The following is an 18579-nucleotide window of genomic DNA, read 5'->3' on the forward strand; positions in this document are numbered from 1 at the left end:
GAAAACTCATGCACACGGTAACCATGATGATGGAGCTCTATCTTTGATCGCCACTTGCCTTAGTTATGACTTTATGCCCAAACGAGATAAGTTATGCCTCAAGTAATCGGGGTGCAACATATTTTAATAGCTGATTATGTTACAAACTAATTACTCATTGCTGCGCCTCTAGTGTCGACTCCACACCCGAACTTTGACAGAAGCCTACTCACACAGCGCAGAAATGCAAAACTAAGCAGAAGAGGAACACCACAGACTTCAGGAACGTAAGAACGCACGTCAACGGCTCCGTGGTGCGTCTTACGTGTGACGTAGGAAAACAACAGGACCAGGAAGTGACACAGGCGGCTAACTGGCTAGCTCAGGGCTAGTGAGTAAAAATGAATCTACATTTAAAAAATAGTTATGTGTATTTTCCGTATCAAGACTGACATTTTGTCCACGGTAAGGTAGTTCGGACTAGGAGCACTACCTGCTTTAATGTGAGTGAAATACGAACAAAGTTTGTTAGCTTAATGCTAATGTGTAATGAAATAGATGAGAAACGTTAATGTAGGTTAGAAGAGTTGGACAGTAACCCCCTACCAGCTAGTTTCCGATGGTTTTGTAAATACTTGAATATCCCACCATAGGTAAACGCATAGCAAATACGAGTTAACGGGGCAATTAATTCTAATACATGTAAAATGACAAGAGAGAAGCAGCTGCACTCTGTTGTGAAACAGCAGAAAAGAGACGTAACATAATTAACGTTAGAGTTGAAATGATTAACGTTAACGTTAGTCAATTAAGTAGTTAGTTGATGGACAATAGAGCTGCAACGATCGATTCAATTCGCCAACTATTTTGATAATCAAATCAGTTTGAGTACATATTTAAGGAAAAAAGTCAAACTTATCTCATTCCAGCTTCTGATATGTGAATATGTTATGGTTTCTTTATTCCTCTATAAAAGAAAACTGAATATCTTTGTGTTGTGGACAAAACAAGACCTTTGAGTATGTCACCTTGGCTTTGGGAAACACTGAAACATTTTTCACCATTAAACCACAAAATAATCAACGGATTAATCCGACAGTGAAAATAATAATTAGTTAGTAGCCAAGTATTTTGGTAATTGATTAACTATTTTGGTCATTTATCAGGCAAAAAGGCCAAAAAAAATTATTAAACTAATTTTCCCACAGGTTTTTTATTTTTTACATCTGAATATCTTTGATTTTTTGTGCTGCTGGTTGAACAAAAGGAGTAAACCGAAGATGTCATGGGAACAGTGAACAGTAATAAATAATTTGAAAACAGGGAATGATCAGCATCTTTTGTCAATCAATCAATCAATTGTCAAATTTGTTGCTGATTAATATTAGTGTTTCAGCCCTATATGAATGGCATTTTACTTGAAGTATTATTTTACTTATTAATTGATTATTTAATATTTCTATTGATCAACTAACTGATGAATAAATTAATTATTTCAGCACTAGTGAGGTGCCAACCACACAAGGAATTTACAATGGGCCAACGAAGGAGAGCGGCAGCTGTGAATAACCCCTCGTCTCAGAGAGTCTCTGGAGCTCGTGCAGATGTTGCCAGGGTCCCCAGCAGGAAGCACAGCATCTGCATGGTGTCTGACTTCTTCTATCCAAATATGGGCGGAGTAGAAAGTCACATTTACCAGCTTTCCCAGTGTTTGATTGAAAAGGGACACAAGGTGGTGATAGTCACCCATGCCTATGGCAGGAGGAAGGGTGTCAGGTACCTGACTAATGGACTGAAGGTCTACTACCTCCCCCTGCAGGTGATGTACAACCAGTCCACAGCCACCACCTGCTTCCACAGTCTCCCACTTCTGCGCTGTGTGTTTGTAAGGGAACGTATCACTGTGGTTCATGCACACAGCTCGTTCTCTGCCATGGGCCATGACGCACTGTTCCATGCTAAGACCATGGGCCTTAACACGGTATGTGACTTATTAGGAGCCAGGCCTCAAACTCACACAATGTGTTTGTATCACTATGTGACACATAATCTTCTGACGTGAACCTAAAGAGTACAATCATTTGCAGGTGTTCACTGACCACTCACTCTTTGGCTTTGCTGATGTGAGCTCTGTGCTGACCAACAAGCTTCTGACTGTGACGCTGTGTGACACCAACCACATTGTGTGTGTGTCATACACCAGTAAGGAGAACACAGTGCTCCGTGCGGCACTCAACCCAGAGATAGTGTCTGTTATTCCCAACGCTGTTGACCCGACGGACTTCACCCCTGACCCCTCCCAGCGCCAAGACGACAGGATCACTATTGTTGTGGTCAGCCGTCTTGTCTACCGCAAAGGTACGTAGAAGCTGTTAGCTTATTAGTTCATATTTCAACTGGCCAGTGTTGGCTATTGGATGCATGGTGCCCTGTTTTTTGGAGGACTAAAGTTCAAGCCCTCGTGTTGTCTCAGTTCATTCACACCTTAATATCTCTTATAGTTCCAGGGAAGGTGTTATAACTGGTGGACAATGTTATGATAAACTTTGATATATTGCTTTATAGTAGCAGATATATCAGTATTGGCATTATTGTCAGGGGATAAGGTTTTATATAAGGAAAAAAGGGTTATCAAGAGAGATAAACATCAGATTTTTAAAAACTCATATCAATATCTGTATCAGCGACTATTCAGAATTGGTCAGGCTATTAATGATATTAGTATTGCATCATCGTCAAAGCAAGTGTTCTCACAATCTCTTCCTCGTTAAGGAATTGACCTTCTTGGTGGAATAATCCCAGAGCTCTGCCTCAAACATCCAGATCTAAATTTCATTATTGGTGGAGAGGGGCCGAAGAGAATTGTGCTGGAGGAAGTGCGAGAGAAATACCAACTACATGACAGGTACTGCTAAGAATATTTATTATAGGGAGGTACCACTTAAACCTCTTTCAGGGCATGGTCTCTGTAATAAGATTTCATAATGAGAGAAAGTATTGAAAGAAATCCTATAAAATGACACCTGCATCATTATGTTCAATCTCATGTATTAATATTGCAGCAGCAGCATTTCAAGAACTGAAAGATGACAACACTCACTGCATTTACTCTATATATTATATGTAATTGTTTAGAAATTATTGTATTTAAGCTGTAATGCGTATGGAAAGGTAGTGAGGTGCTGCATTACTTGTGTTGTGAATGTCCAGGATTTAACCTGTGACAGCAGTCGGGCATGGGCAGTCAGACATGGGGTTTGTGTGTGAAGGTGGTATTATTATTTGTCTTACTTTCTTTGAATTGGGTCACTCCAGGGTGCGTCTGCTGGGAGCTTTGGAGCATAAAGATGTTCGTAGAGTTCTGGTGCAGGGTCACATCTTCCTCAACACATCTCTGACCGAAGCGTTCTGCATGGCTATCGTAGAAGGAGCCAGCTGTGGACTGCAGGTTTGTTGCTATTCATACAGTAGTTCAAGGATAGGAGATTGTGTGCCATGTTTACTGATAACACACATTCCACTGGAGAGGGATAATTGAACTCACCTCATGTGTTGAAGTGAATACCTGAACACTCTTGGTCATACATGGTGCAATATTTCCTACTTCTAAGAAATAAATGTGAAAGCCGCGTTTCCTGTATTAACATTTACTTTCTTCAACAAATCTTATCACAAGATTACACACACTGCTTCGCGTCATCTGTCCTTCTCTGTTCCATTCTCACTTCCACAAAATTTGCATTGATTTGATGTTGGAACATTTATTGTTCTGTCCTAAACATTCAACTTAATTCATGTCGTAACACAACGCAAAGTAAATTATTGATTTCTCCAGTTTATTTAATGTATATAAAAAAGTGTAAATAATACAAATGAACTTTATTGCTGATGGTTATAAAACAGAAACAAAAACATTTCCTAACCTCAAACCAAAAAGCTTTACAAAAACAGCTCTATTGAAGCCCATTCAGCTGACTAGATTTGGCTTAACACAGCTGAAGATGTTGAAGATTTCCTGTTGGTGTGTGCTCGTAGGTGGCTGCTCAACTACATCTCATAGCACTGCTTAAAAACAAACTTAACATAAAGGGAAAAAATGGGAGCATCAATTTAAAACATTTGTGGTACAAAAAGGGCCATAGATAGAGAAAAAGGTCATCATAAAAAGGTCATCACAAAAACAGAAACTTGCAAATGGCAGCAGCCAGAGACTTACATGTGTGAGGGGAAGTTTGGTCTGGTGTTTCTCGGGAGGAGGAGAAAACAGAATTATCAGGAACTATATATAGAACGACAATAACAGACGACCTTAACTGGTCACTGCAGTGCCCCATCCACTAAGGTAAGCATTAATCTTACAGAGAAAATATATGATGAGAAATGTTTTGTTGTATAGATGTCGGGTGTGTAAGTTTATTCCAAACACTGGGGGATAAGCGGGTGAGAAAAGGCTCTTTTTTGTGATCAGTTTGGCTACTTGGGATAACACAGTGGCCTGTCTACTGAGAATTAGCCAGCAAGTTGTCCCTCTAGTGGATCCCTGTGTGGTTAACTACACACAAAAACTAATCCAGGAGGCTAATTTCTGTGTTTACTTTTGGAGACAGGCATTTGAAACAGTTTATGTAAATCAAAGAGTTTATTTGGAAAGATTTAGGACGCTCGGGCTGTTTGCCCCCATGTATTTGTTTAGCTGGACTCCGCCTTTCCCAGCTTTTTTCAACAAAGGTGGTGAGTGCAAAGTGCACCCTGAGTCACCCTAAGTCAAATAAAATAACATTTCCATGTCACTTTTGACATGGCACAAGTCTGAATTGAACGCCTTCAGATTAACTTAAAGCTGGCAGCAGCAGCACAAGAAAGAAAAACATACAGAGAAAGAAAGTAAAGTTCCTGCCACACACATTATAAGAGCCCATTTTAAGTTGTTAAGCAGATTCACATATCAGATCAGACTAATCTTTCACCTTGCTGTGCAACCAGAGCAATGGTCATCAGTGATGTTTAGTCTGTGAAAGAACAAAAATCAGTCTTCTTCCTTGCTGTTCTAACATTTTTAACTGCATCTCTCTCTTTAACTGCTTCCCTCTCTCTCTTGCCAAATATATAATAGCAAATGTCCTGTCGTGTCTGCTAAGGAACATTAGCGTAAACGTCACCTATATCAGAATGATGAAAAGCCATCACAGACCCCAGCAATGTTACATATTCCATGTCTGAAATGTGCTTTTTGAGCATTCAACCCAGGTCTTTAAAGCATTTGAAGCAACACAGAGGCTGTGTCTGAAATCCCCTCTAATTCACTACTCCCTACCCCCTATGTAGGGAGTTATATGTAGAGCACTATATTGTGAGCTCACTCGCATTATTAAAACAACACTTTAAGACACTACTCTGATCGTTATTTCGGCGCCGTTAATTACGTCATTGCCGTCGGACAATCATTTTTTTCTATCAGCGCAGTGCATGATGGTATATATAGCTTGGTTAGTTACCATCGTTGTACACTACTTTTCAAAATGCATTCTGGGATACATTGAGTGGACTATATAGGGTATAATAATTATCACTATACATTCGGACAGCACTACAAAATGGCAAGCTCACTATATAGTGAGTAGTGGGTGATTCTGACACAGCCAGAGACTGATGGCTCGTTAGTACACACACACACACACAGCACGGTGTCCTGCTGGGTTTGTTTTCAGATGCAACAGAGCACACTAATGTCTGACCATCAGTGATGCAGGGCATGGTCAATGCCATTAGAGGTAAATGTAGTTCTGCTTTTCAGTTGTTAATGTACTCTTTAGTCATGGTGAAGCAGGACCATTTGCTTTTTTATATGGTTGAAAAAGTACATCTTGAAAGTGTTGCCAGAACAGATGTTGTACTTTTTTGTATTTGTATGCAATGATTGCATCCAGGTTTTGTTTTATTTCTCAGGTGGTTAGTACTCGTGTGGGGGGCATTCCTGAGGTGTTACCTGAGGACTTGATAACCCTGTGTGAACCTACCGTGCGGTCGTTGTGTGCTGGTCTGGAGACGGTCATTGCCCGGCAGCGTTCAGGGTCCGTCCCATCACCTGCCTCTATCCATGCTTCTGTGCAAAATCTCTACACCTGGAGAAACGTTGCCGAGAGGACGGAAAAAGTAGGTTCACCAACACCAAAACCTGCTAAAGTATTCAATCGTTTTCTGTTGTTTGTTTTTTCAGCATTTATTCTTTCACAGACCAAAGCTGGCTATTGCTGAAGCTTTAGTTTGGATTTTTGGATATAAATGTAATTGTGCTACACTGAACAAAATTATAAACGCAACACTTTTGGTTTTTGCCCCCATTCATCATGAGCTGAACTCAAAGATCTAAGACTTTCTCTATGTACACAAAAGGCCTATTTCTCTCAAATATTGTTCACAAATCTGTCAAAATCTGTGTTAGTGAGCACTTCTCCTTTGCTGAGATAATCCATCCACCTTACAGGTGTGGCATATCAAGATGCTGATCAGACAGCATGGGTATTAGGCTAGCCACAATAAAAGGCCACTCAAAATGTGACCACCATTTTACATGAATGGGGCAAAAACTAAAGTGTTGCGTTTATACTTTTGTTCAGCGTAGTTATTGAGAGGTTATGCTGTGTGTTGCCATGCAGTTAAGTAGTCTGAATAGGGAATTAGAGAAACCTGACTTCCCTAGCTAGAGTTTTCATGTAGAAAGAAAATATCATGTTCACTGTAGCCAAACTGTATTTGTGAGGTCAATATTGAGTTAGTATTTAAGACTTTAAAAAATATTTTTAATAAAATCACTGTTACAATAAACACATAACAAACAAACAATCATTATAGATTTTTTTTATTATTTTTATTGTGAACATGATACACACTGGGCAGGACATTAGTGTAAAATCAACTTACTCTTCTGGTGGACAAAGTATGTAATTTTCACTCTGTTTCTTGTTACTTTTCAACCGACATTTACTGTACACCCATACCAATATATCCGCAATAAGCTGATATGGGCCAATATGTTGACCTAGTTAATCAGTCTAGCTTATGTTTACATGTAACCTGGTTTCTAATTGTAAGGATGTGTTCATGTACAGTAATATGACAATACACCTCAAACAGGGAAAGTCTCGCTGTGACAGCAGAGTGGCAGGATGAAATGAAATATCATGACACTTAAAGATGCATGGTTGTTTTTCCTTAATCATTTAATACATTTGACTTAATTCTCAGTAAAACTCAAGATGACAGTCAGTAGAAGTTTAAATATGTTAGTTTCCACAGATGAACCTGTTGACTATTTTGTAAAATTCAGACACCTTTGCACCATGAGAAGAAAACTGTGTTCTCACTGCAGAACATCCACCACCCTCCAACACAAACACACACAAAGGCAGCTTGTATCACTAATAGTTACAATAAGACAGACATGCTTTCAAAATAAGATATGTGGTAGGAGAGCAATCTCATTACTGACCTGATGAATGTATACATAGATACAATAACGAGGTTACTACAGAGCATGTAAACATGTTTTCTTATTTCCCTGTAACCTCATTTCTCTCAGTAATCTATTTTCTTCTGTGCAAATCCACTGATTGAACTTCACACTGGATGATAGATGCTGAACTCTTCTTTTCCTTTTCAGGTGTATGACCGAGTGGCTGGAGAGGAGGTGCTTCCCCTGGACAGACGCTTACGGAGACTGAGGGCTCACTGTGGCCCCGTGGCTGGTTCTATCTTTGCATTTGTAGCTGTTTTGGACTTCCTCTTTGTGCTGCTTCTGCAGTGGTTGGTGCCAGATCGGGTCATGGACGTCGCTGTGGACGGCAGTGGCCCTCACGGACTGTGGAGGCAGGAACCGAGCAGTAAAGCTGGACCTCCTTCTAAAAGTGACACGAAGCGAGCAGCGTAACCAGAAAGTTCATCGCAGTAATCAGTCTGTACCTCTGCCTCACTAATAGCTGCTGACGTGGTGCTACATGTCCTCTTTATGGTGCGACTGACATTTGAAACATGGCTACTGAATGTGCTCATGGTGAACCCAAACATTGTTTACATTTACTTATCAAAAGGGCCCTTGTGTGAAAGCACTTAATGTAAGACTTGTAAGGAGTTTTTATTATATTCAGTGATGAAACTGGGAATTTGTGGCAATCCTTGGAGTTTTAAAAAGCACTTTTTTGGTTATACACAGTGTCTATTGCACTGAACAGAAGGAGTAAAGGGGCTGGTTAATTGTGCACTTACTTACTGGGGAAACAAAATGGCAGTAACGTATTTTTAGTTGGATGCAAACCTCGTTTAGAACAATGGCTTTGTCGGTAAAATTCACTGTTTGTACAGAACTGTACATCTGTGCAAATTGCTTTTGTCTGATTTTGATACCATAAATACCACCCTTTGTTTGATCATTTTCGATTAGATTGCATATTTATATGAAACCTGGGATTTTTTTCAGATGATGGCGTGACTCCCGGATAATCCACTGTGGAAAATAAAGCTTACTTTCTAATTTTTCATCCGTTTTCACATCATTTACTTTGTATACAGCATTGTAGACATGACTGTTGCATGAGACGGTTCGATTAGAAAGACACTAGACCGCTACTTTCTTAAAATTTGTTTTGCAAAAGAGATGGCTCTGGATTAGAAGAGTGCAAGACAAAACACAGAGAAGCTGTGAAACGGGAGGTGATGGATGAGATGGAACAGCATTTTCAAGGCTAGCTAGTGTCGTGATTGGAGGCTGAACATTTATATCATCTTGTTATTTGAGATCATGTAGAGAAAACATGGATAATTATGTACTAAATGTGTAATGTCTAAAGAGATCAGATGTTTCTACATGTAGAGATTATTTTTCAAGATATATAAGGAGCTGTGTTTTTGCTTTGCTGTCTACAACTCATCAGAATACATTTTGGTGGAAGTAGATGTGTTTTACTGTTTTATTTGAGTTAAACGTTGCATTTAGATCCTGTAGTGACAGAAAATTGTCATAGACATTTATTCATTAAGCTGACGCTTTTATCCAAAGCGACTTACAATTGCTATACATATCAGAGGTCGCACGCCTCTGGAGCAACTAGGGGTTAAGTGTCTTGCTCAGGGACATAACGGTGGTCGGGTCACAGTGGGGGATTGAACCCGGGTCTCACACCAAAGGCAGGCGTCTTATCCATTGTGCCATCGCCACCCCATCAATCAATCAAAAAACTTTTGATAGTAACATATTCTGTGCCTTTAGCTGAAAATATGTTGTCGTAACAGAAGAACAGTGAAGATGAAATACAGTAAACTTGTTTCAACTGAATATCTGCAGTGTGAAACTTGAGAAACATCTGTTTGCATGCACAAGTGCTTTTTCAAGGTATGTCGTCAATACAGGCCCATCCTAACAGCCATTGTTATGCACATACTGTAGACTATATCCACGGACTGGGACAAGGGTGGGTGGGAAGTGGCAATGTGGGGGAGGTGGCCAAGGACCCAGATAAGAGGGGGAGGAAGGCTGACTTCAGGTTTGTGTATCCCACTGGGCGAGCTTGAGTCCTGGATGGTCGTGGAGGAGTCTGCTGTTGCTTCATTTTCATCATGGCTGCTGTTCAAACAGAGGTTTCCCTGTACTCACAACCTTGGCAGAGGCCCTTGTACATCTACAGGGGGTTGGCATGCAACTCACTGATGGCCGGTAAGTTTTTGCCTTGTCTTTTTGGCCCATTCAGCTAATTCTGTTGTTTTTATGAGAGATATGAAAGAGTCCTACAACTGGATTGCATGTTGAAAGTTACATTTCTGCAGTCAGGATTACAGATTGGTTGAAAATGTTGGATTGGAATGATTGTTTACTGGGCTCTGTAGGAACAAAAACCCTGGGTTGTATTGTTCAGTGTTCAGTTTGGTGTTGAGGCTTGGGATGACCCTGAAGAACAAGATAAACATGTTTTTTTAGATGAGGTCATCTTAACATTACAATGGACAGAGTGCAAGTCAGTTGAATGTATCTGTGTGTTTTCTGAATGTGGAGACCTTCCTGATCTTCTTCCCTGTGTTTCAGACTCATTGTCGGACAGATCTCCCCTCCATGAAGCCGCCTACCATGGCAGACTGCTACACCTTAGAAGACTTATTGTCCAGGTATACTTAATATGTGTCTTCTTTTCATATTTATACACCAAATACACAGAATTCACAGCATGTACATGGCTGTATCTGATATTTTTATCCTCTCCCCTGCAGGGTTTCCATGTAGACACACTCAGCATGGACAGAGTCTCTCCTCTACATGAAGCTTGCCTTGGCGGCCATTCTGCTTGTGCCAAGTTCCTGCTGGACAATGGTGCAAATGTAAGAACATAGTCTGTTTTCAGTGTTCATTACAAAATGCACAGATGTGGTAATCAAACCTGAGGGGTTTGTCCAGGGAGAGAAAATTCAGGTTGTTCATATTTTTGGGAATCATAGTTATAAAAATGTACAGCTTTAAAAAAACAGTAAAGAAAGTAAAGTAAAATATAACTTCGCCAACTTTAGATTTATCAGAAACAATTTGACTACGGAAGCAGAATAATTATTCATGAATTCAACAATTCTCCCACCTTTTACATGTTGCTTGACTAGTTGGTCTAAGACATGTAAAACCATCCTTAAGCCTGTTGAGATAGTATACAAACAAGCTGTGAAGGTCTTTGTGACATTTTATTAAAATATGAAGTTGGGATAATTTGGTAAAATATGTAGATAATGCATTAGTTTTTAAAATACTCACTGGTCTTATTCCATCCACAAGCAGGTACACACAAGCTGTTGTAGTAAGGAAAAAGTTAATCCTTTTCATTCTGAGCATCACTCCAACTGATTTGAGAGACTTCAAGGGGATCTTCGCTGCATATGTGAAAGAATATAAAGCCTTTTGTGGCTTTTCTTGATGTATAATGTTGATCTGTCTGTGTGTTGTCCCTGATGAAATAAATTAAAAAGTAAGTGAAGGAATGTGCAGCTCTTTTGGCCATAGCATCATTACCTTTCCTTTCATATTCTCCCACAGGTAGAGGCAGTATCAACAGATGGCGACACACCTCTCTTCAACTCCTGCACCAGTGGCAGTGTTGCTTGTGTCAGGCTCATCTTGCAGCACGGTGCCTCCACCCACACCCCCAACCAACTGGCATCCCCTATCCACGAGGCCTCTAAGAAAGGTGTGTGCAAGCATGAATGAGTTAAAAGGCGCTTTCTATCAGTGCAAAGATTGTTACAATGTATTGTTACTCCATCAGGTCACAGAGAGTGTCTGGAGCTGCTGCTATCGTATGGAGCTCATGTCGACATGGAGCTGCCAGTGGTGGGGACGCCGCTGTATTCTGCCTGCATGGCTGGGGCTGCAGCCTGTGTATGGGTGCTGCTACACTCAGGTAGTGTAATCTTCAAACTCTACAGTGTCACAAACAGTCAGGAAAAAACACGTCACAGAAATGTATAGAATGGAATACTTAAACATCTAAGCCTTATCTTAGAGTCTTAGTGTTTTACACATGTCAAATAAAACATCCATGAGAACAAAAAATGAGGCACAAGATAACACAGGACATTAAGAAGTTTCTAAACAAGGGTTTTTTTTGGTTACCTTGCCTACAACATGTGGACACCCAAATTTCAACAAGAACCCCTTCTCACTAAAGAAAATACAAATCCAAATACAGATGGGCTACTTATAATTCTTGTTGCACATTGAGGTTTTGAGAGATGGGTCATTTCCATACTGTAACATCCCCAGTATGGAATAAGAACAACAAACAACAAAATTATTCATGTGCCCCAAAATACCATATGTTAAGGGATAGAATACAAGAGGAATAATCCAAAGTAGGAAGACTGACAATTTTATATTTTTAAAATTATGTAGCCCACAAATTCATGAATTGTGTTGATAAAACCATTAGAGCTGCAACAATTAGTCAGTTAATGAATAGAAAATGAAGATGTGACATGACATGTTTCTTTTTTCTTTTTTTTTAAACATTTGCTGGTTCCAGCTTCTCAAATGTGAGAATTTGATGCTTTTGTTGTACAGTATCTCACAAAAGTGAGTACACCCCTCACATTTTTGTAAATATTTGATTATATCTTTTCATGTGACAACACTGAAGAAATTACACTTTGCTATAATGTAAAGTAGTGAGTGTAAAGCTTGTATGACAGTGTATACGACGTTTGCTGACCCCTCAAAATAACACATCACACAGCCATTAATGTCTAATCCGCTGGCAACAAAAGTGAGTACACCCCTAAATGACAATGTCCAAATTGCTGAATAATCAATTGTGCAAATATTCATTCACTGAAGTCCTACAATAATTTTAAAAATCCTGCAGGGGGCATTTTTAGCTGAACACACCTGGCCATTTGTCTTAATCCCTTTAGTTCTCCATGGAAACAAGAAAACAGTCTCATAGCAGCACATTATTTTTATAGCAATCCTGGCCATGTCGGTCTAATTTGCAGAAATGTCAGACTCAGGTGCAATTTATTTAATGTTATTCATAGCTGTGCTCTAAGTTCCCATCTTTACAGTTTTTGATTAATCACCAATTTTCACTCCGTATAGGTTCCTAGTAATTCCAAACACAGAGTGCTGGAACAAACCGTCTGTCAGGACATGTGGATGATTTTAGTGTTTATGGTCTAAAACACATCATGGGGCTGCTCTGAAAGTGTTTACTTGTGACAGGTGTTTAACCATTTCATGTTTGTGTGCACATGTAGGAGCAGATGTTCGAATAGGGTGTGGGCATGACAGTCCTTTACATGCTGCAGTTCGAGGTGGAGGAGCCAACGTAGTGGATTTTCTGCTGGACTTTGGGGCTGATGAGTGTTGTAGGAATGCAGAGGGAAAGACTCCTCTGGATCTGTCGTCGCCAAACAGCGCAGTTCGAATTACACTGCAGAAAAGAGGTTTGTTGTGGACACTAAGATCCACACGTGTTACACAAACACCCAAAACTCAATTTATTTATCTCTACCCTCTATGTCTCCTGCCTACCCAGGTCCCTGCTCTTTGTCTAATCTCTGTCGGTTACGTATTCGCCGAAGTCTGGGAAGGAGTCGTCTTCACAGAGCCCCCAGCCTCTTCCTTCCTCACAGTATCAAGGACTTCCTTCTCTATCAGTGAGACATCTCTGCCTTGTTTGTGTGGCTCTCTGTTTGCCACGTACTGATTTGTCCTTCAAACTTGTGCCTCATCACTGACAAAGAAAGCAAGTGAAAGAAAGGCATCCACATTCAAAGAACGGGACCCAGCTTTGTCAGCCATCTGTTTTTATAATACAGTTTTTATTTTTTTAACTATACCAGACACTATTTACCTATTGCTCAAAGGAAATATGTTGGATACAAATATGGGTTCCAAGTTCCTATAAAAGTTCTGTTCATATTGCAGCGGCAATGTTTTAATCCAGTGATTTCCATTTCGCGTCTATGGATTTTACATTAATTTCAAGATGTTTTTAACTCCACCAATTTGACACATCAAAGTCTGTTTACAAGGGGTTCTTCTGTAAATATGAACAGATATGCCTTTTGTGACTCCAGAGGGTGCTGCCCAAAAATCTGATGCCTTGCCTCAAGTGATGTCACTTGAGTTAGTGACTTCTGTAGTACGCTCATCATCTCTGCTTGGGGCTAGCAGCTTGAGGCAACATTAGCCGCTACTAGCATAACATAACGCCTGAATCTCTGACACAACTGTTGGCAATCGAGTTGCATTGTGGGTAATGTAGGCACCAGAATTTGACAGAAAAATAAGTGTGGAGTAAAAAACAAAGGTACCTCTGGTTCAGCTGCATCCATTTTGTTAATAAAAAAAATGGAAATGTTACAGAAATGCAATAGGTAAATCAGTGAGCACTTGTTTAACGAGTACATAATAAAAATTTGAGGTTTCAAGGAGAAATCATCAGTAAGGACCCAGGGAAACAAAACTAAACATTTGACCTTTGCTGAGAACATTAAACCCTTCATAAGGTCTCCTTAATGTGTCATATAAAGAGGGTTTGGTGCTGGGGAACATATACCCTCTCTTTTTTGTAGACCACAAACATACTCATCTTTATACAGTATGTGTGTCCAGTATAATTCCTACAATAAAATCAAGTTACCAGAGGATCCGCTCTCCTGCCCTGATTTTTTGCCAGGAATAATTTCCATATCTGTTGACTCAAACCAGTTTGATGGACTTATATTAGGTATAAAACAAACAAAATAGGTTTGGAATATGCCCATCTAGCATTGTCAAATCTGACGCACAAGGATAAGGCAAAGTAAAAAAAAAAACAAAACAAAACACTACGTGCATGTGAAATGTTGAAAACAGCAGAAAGAGTTTTCTAGCCAGTGTTGCTCAAGGGGAATTAATTCAAAAGGTCACCTCCACAGAGACCTGAACAACTGTGTTTGAGCTGATTTAAGTTGACACGTCTTTACTCAAAAACAGCAAAGAAGAGCCTCAGCCTTCAGCAAAGGTTCTGAAAGAGCGATATATATTGTATTTGTATGTGATTATGTTGATGAATTTCCTGCTGTTGGTGCCCAGATTCAGTGGTTACATGCTTTGAAAAAATACCACTTAGAGTAGAATGTCCATGATTTTTCACTGATGTCTCCATCTTGTATAAAACACCCTAATGTACACAGAGTGCACATTAGATTAAGATTCTTGGATGAGATTAATCAATTCACAATTTTGTGAGTTGATCACTACAAAACCTCATAAAAATGGTGACCAGAGGGGGTTATACATATCAAATAAAGTTTATTTGTATAGAAACATCCAGATGTTGTCAGACCATATTAATGGTGAAGAAGACACTAACTAACACAAATTAATATTAAATAATAAATATTAACCAATAATGTTAATAATTAACCAATGTTCACAATCTTAATTTAGCATGATAACATCTGTAGAAGAGTTGTTGTAGCTGATGGGAATGTCATTAGTTTAGACATTTATGAAAAGTAAGATCATGAATATCTGTAAATTGCGTGGCTGTCCATCCAGTAGCTGTTGAGATATGTCAGTCTGGACCAAAGTGGTGGACCAACCGAGATTACCGTCCACAGAGCCACACTGCTAGAATCAATATTACAGTTCTTGCTTTTAAAAATGTCAGAATATTCTTTGTTTTATCTGTCATTATCACTATGAATGAAAAATCTTTGGGTTTTGGACTGTTGGTGAAACAAAACAAGGCATTTGAAGATGCTTTGGGAAATCATGATTGTGTTTCCTGACAGTTTTTAGACTAATCAATCGATTATTCATAAAAAATAATGAATAAATATTGCAAAAAAAAAGTTATTTGCAGCCCTATGTTGCACATCAACATTAAACAAAATTAAATACATCATTAAAAATTAACAAATAGCTAAATTGACACATATTGTATGCAGAGAGCCAACCAACACACCATTAACTGACACATACAATTTAACAGAAACATCTCTATGTGCACAATTATCGGACATTTGACAATTCAACCAACTTTTGACAAAAAACTTTATGTGGCCACTGAAAATGTTGTAGTATAAAGAATAGCAGAAGTTAGTTGGTTCAGTTTGAATATTTTACAGTCATTAAACCCTCAAATGTCAGAGGGACCTTCTGCTCTATCTCCAGCCGATAAGCGAAGATAGAAACATGCACAATAAATCAGATGTCTAACCTTTCATGCATGGTTTCCACTGCAAAGGACAGTTGATCAATTACATCTTTTTTCAGTTATTTAAAACATAAGTGATGCATGTTTCTGTTCCATTTAACATCTACACGGCTTTGGGTTGAACACCAAAACAGACAATACAGAGAAAACTTAACAATTACCAGGATGTTTTTCCTCTATAACATTTATTTGCCAGAGAATATGTACATTAAAAATCCATCTCAAGCAGTGAGAAAATATATTTTGTAACAGTGTTTTCGACGAGATAATTTACATCTGCAGGGATTGCATTTGTCTTTCAACCAACATTGTTTTAAATCAGAGATTAAATGTTTCTGACAGAACCCTCAGACTTCCTGTATCACTTTGTATTTCCATGACCCAAACTGATAGCTCGTTGATAGCTATAGCACAGATTTAAATTTTTTTTGAAAATTGAAAATTAGTTTTTGGTATTAAAAAAAGGTTAATGACAGGTGATAATTTAATTACAGGAGTGAAATTGTTTGACAACAAGGATGAATGATTGTAACCGTGTCCATTCATCAAATTGAAGTCTGCTAAAATCAGTGTGATCAAAGACGATCGACATGACTCCAGTCCGGGGGTTTGAAGTTCATGGAAACACACGTGCTTTCAGACCGTGGTTATGTTTGTACTCCCACTGTTCTGACTGTACAACCGTCTGGGAGAAGTGCAGCACAGGAGCTGCTTGTTGAAGTGTTTGCTGAAGCTTTTGCTCATCAGGTAGAGGGCAAATGGGTTCACACAGGAGTTGGTGAAGGCCAAAATGCGAGCACACACGCTTGCGAGGAAGTGGCCCAGCGATGTGTCAACCTGGTCGTAGTGATAGGAGCGGTACAGGTAGATCACATGACTGGGCAGCCAACAGACAGCAAACAAGCCGACAAACACGAGCACAGTTTTGGCCAGTCGTTTTCTGGACTTGATCTGACATGAGAGAGAGAAGAATCAGTTTCACACAACAAACAAAGTTGGGAAATTATGTTAAGTATATGATATGTATGGTATAATATATATGAATGTTGTAACTGACATCTTTGTCCTTGTTGTCATTTATTTGTAGGTATTTGTTGTTTTTATCTTTAACCACAGTAGCAGCAAGGCTCCAGGAATTGGACCCCATGCAATTGGTCTGTCACTATTGGACCGATTATCATGAAAGCAGACATTCATATAGGATGAATCCCAATGGTGATCCCCTGATTTTTCCTCTAACACCACCTGCACTTTAACAAATTTGTTTTTGAGTGAAACAGCTCGACAACTATTGGATGGGGATGGATGGATTGCTATAAATTTGGTACAGACATCCCTCCTGCAAAGAAATGGTAATCCTCTTTTTTTGTAACACCAAATTGAAATTTGGCCAGTAAAAATGTGTTTGATTGCAGTTGGGAGCAGTTGAGAAATTACTGGTCCCTACCAGTTTATAGTCCAGCCCAAAACTGGCAAAAAGATAGTGACTTGTAGTTCTACGCTTTGGTTTTGTAGGCTACTGATCAAACAAACAAGATAAATCTTAATAAGTGAGCTTCAGATATTCTAGTGAGTGGATTTAGATACTTTTGGATCAATCAAGGTGAGTTCTTGGCCTGTTTCCAGTATTTGTGCTAAACTAAGCTAACAGATTGCTGCCTGGAGCTTCATATTTACAGTACCAACATCAATCTTCTCATCTAACTCTCGACAAGAAAGCGAATAAGGGTGTTTGCCAAAAGGTCAAACAAATCTATTAATGTGTTTGTAGAACATAATGATTTTGTTAATTTGTTCCTTTAATTGAATAAATGCAAAATATGAAGACCACTTTGGAAATAAGACACATAAGCAGAGGACCTCGCTCTCAGACCTGTCTCTGGAGGTGCAGGTGTCCTTCAGCAGGGATGTCCACAGAGCTCCTGACCAGACTGCGAGCGATGAAGCAGTAGTAGATACATATGATGAAGAGTGGTATGATGTAGAAGATGAGGAAGGAGGCAGTGGAGTGGATTTTTGGGTGCAGTTCCCCAGCGTGGGGGTAGGGCGCACAGGTCACAAATGTTTCATTGGTATGGCTGGTGGTGAAGGTGTGCAGGTCGGAGAAGACGGCTTCAGGAATCGCCAGAGTCACAGAGAGCAGCCAGATCACCCCCACTCGTAAACAGATGCTGAGTCTAGCGCTGGACCTGTCAATGTTCAGCGGTTTTACTATAGCTTTGTACCTGAAAGGAGAAGAGAAATTTATGCTGATTGACACTATTGTTCATAAAATCTTTATTATCCTGACTTCTACCGGACATTTTTTGGTCAACAACTCCTTCTGCATACTTTCAGCTACAGAAACCATTCAAAAAAGTATAATGAAAGTGAATGAGAATATACATTAAATTATCTTCAAACCCACTCCAATATGAAGTTCTGCTACTTATGCATATTTTCAGCTACAGACTTAATTTCAACTTTAAACAGGTCACAAGACTTTGAACCATGGTATTCAGGATATTGATATTTAGTGCAATTTTTTAATGATCACAGTCCAAGTTCTATGCTTTTTCATTCTTTTTCTGGGTTTATAATGGATGTGTATTGCGCTGCTTTAAGGGTCACATGACCTGTAATGTTAAAAAATGTCTGACTTCAGTCCTTGTAATGTCCACAACTTTCACTTCTCATGCACAATTTATACACCAAAATGTAGACACATTTGTCCTCTTTAACACAATGTCAGTGTTGAAGCTAACTATTAAGGACAGTTGGAAATTTCTGCCTCAAAGCAACAAGAGAGCCCTTCAACATATAGGTATCCAATAAATATTTTACTGATCTCCTGTTTGCACTAAACAATTGCAGTAATTTGCAGACTATA

General features: G+C 39.2%; 3 protein-coding genes across 6 annotated transcripts in view; 2 read left to right on the forward strand and 1 right to left on the reverse strand.

The window, feature by feature from the left end:
- Positions 1–233: 233 nt before the first annotated feature.
- Positions 234–8511, forward strand: piga (phosphatidylinositol glycan anchor biosynthesis, class A). 4 transcript variants are annotated; one of them, XM_046053525.1, is made up of 8 exons: positions 324–482; positions 1479–1624; positions 1799–1960; positions 2067–2337; positions 2752–2884; positions 3295–3427; positions 5926–6132; positions 7640–8511. In XM_046053525.1, the coding sequence occupies exons 2-8, from the start codon at positions 1514–1516 to the stop codon at positions 7904–7906; spliced, it is 1284 nt and encodes a 427-aa protein (XP_045909481.1). In that variant the 5' UTR covers positions 324–482; positions 1479–1513; the 3' UTR covers positions 7907–8511. The 4 variants fall into 4 exon arrangements, with proteins under 4 accessions (XP_045909479.1, XP_045909481.1, XP_045909478.1 ...); XM_046053523.1 differs by having other exon boundaries at positions 234–370; positions 1479–1960; XM_046053522.1 differs by having other exon boundaries at positions 1479–1960.
- A 1033-nt stretch (positions 8512–9544) lies between these two features.
- On the forward strand, positions 9545–14817 carry asb11 (ankyrin repeat and SOCS box containing 11). The gene is made up of 7 exons (XM_046053546.1): positions 9545–9685; positions 10052–10131; positions 10234–10341; positions 11042–11192; positions 11271–11405; positions 12757–12945; positions 13038–14817. The coding sequence occupies exons 1-7, from the start codon at positions 9589–9591 to the stop codon at positions 13160–13162; spliced, it is 885 nt and encodes a 294-aa protein (XP_045909502.1). The 5' UTR covers positions 9545–9588; the 3' UTR covers positions 13163–14817.
- A 1503-nt stretch (positions 14818–16320) lies between these two features.
- LOC123973470 (gastrin-releasing peptide receptor-like) overlaps positions 16321–18579 on the reverse strand; it is a 4864-nt gene continuing 2605 nt past the window's right edge. Inside the window, exons 2-3 of the mRNA XM_046053536.1 lie at positions 17584–17935; positions 16321–16661 (exon numbers count right to left, since the gene is read on the reverse strand). Coding sequence (XP_045909492.1) covers positions 16347–16661; positions 17584–17935 — 667 coding nt within the window. The 3' untranslated portion in view covers positions 16321–16346. The remainder of the gene's footprint in view (positions 16662–17583; positions 17936–18579) is intronic.

Source organism: Micropterus dolomieu, linkage group LG07 (genome assembly GCF_021292245.1).
Source record: "Micropterus dolomieu isolate WLL.071019.BEF.003 ecotype Adirondacks linkage group LG07, ASM2129224v1, whole genome shotgun sequence".
In the NCBI taxonomy this organism is placed as follows: domain Eukaryota; kingdom Metazoa; phylum Chordata; class Actinopteri; order Centrarchiformes; family Centrarchidae; genus Micropterus; species Micropterus dolomieu.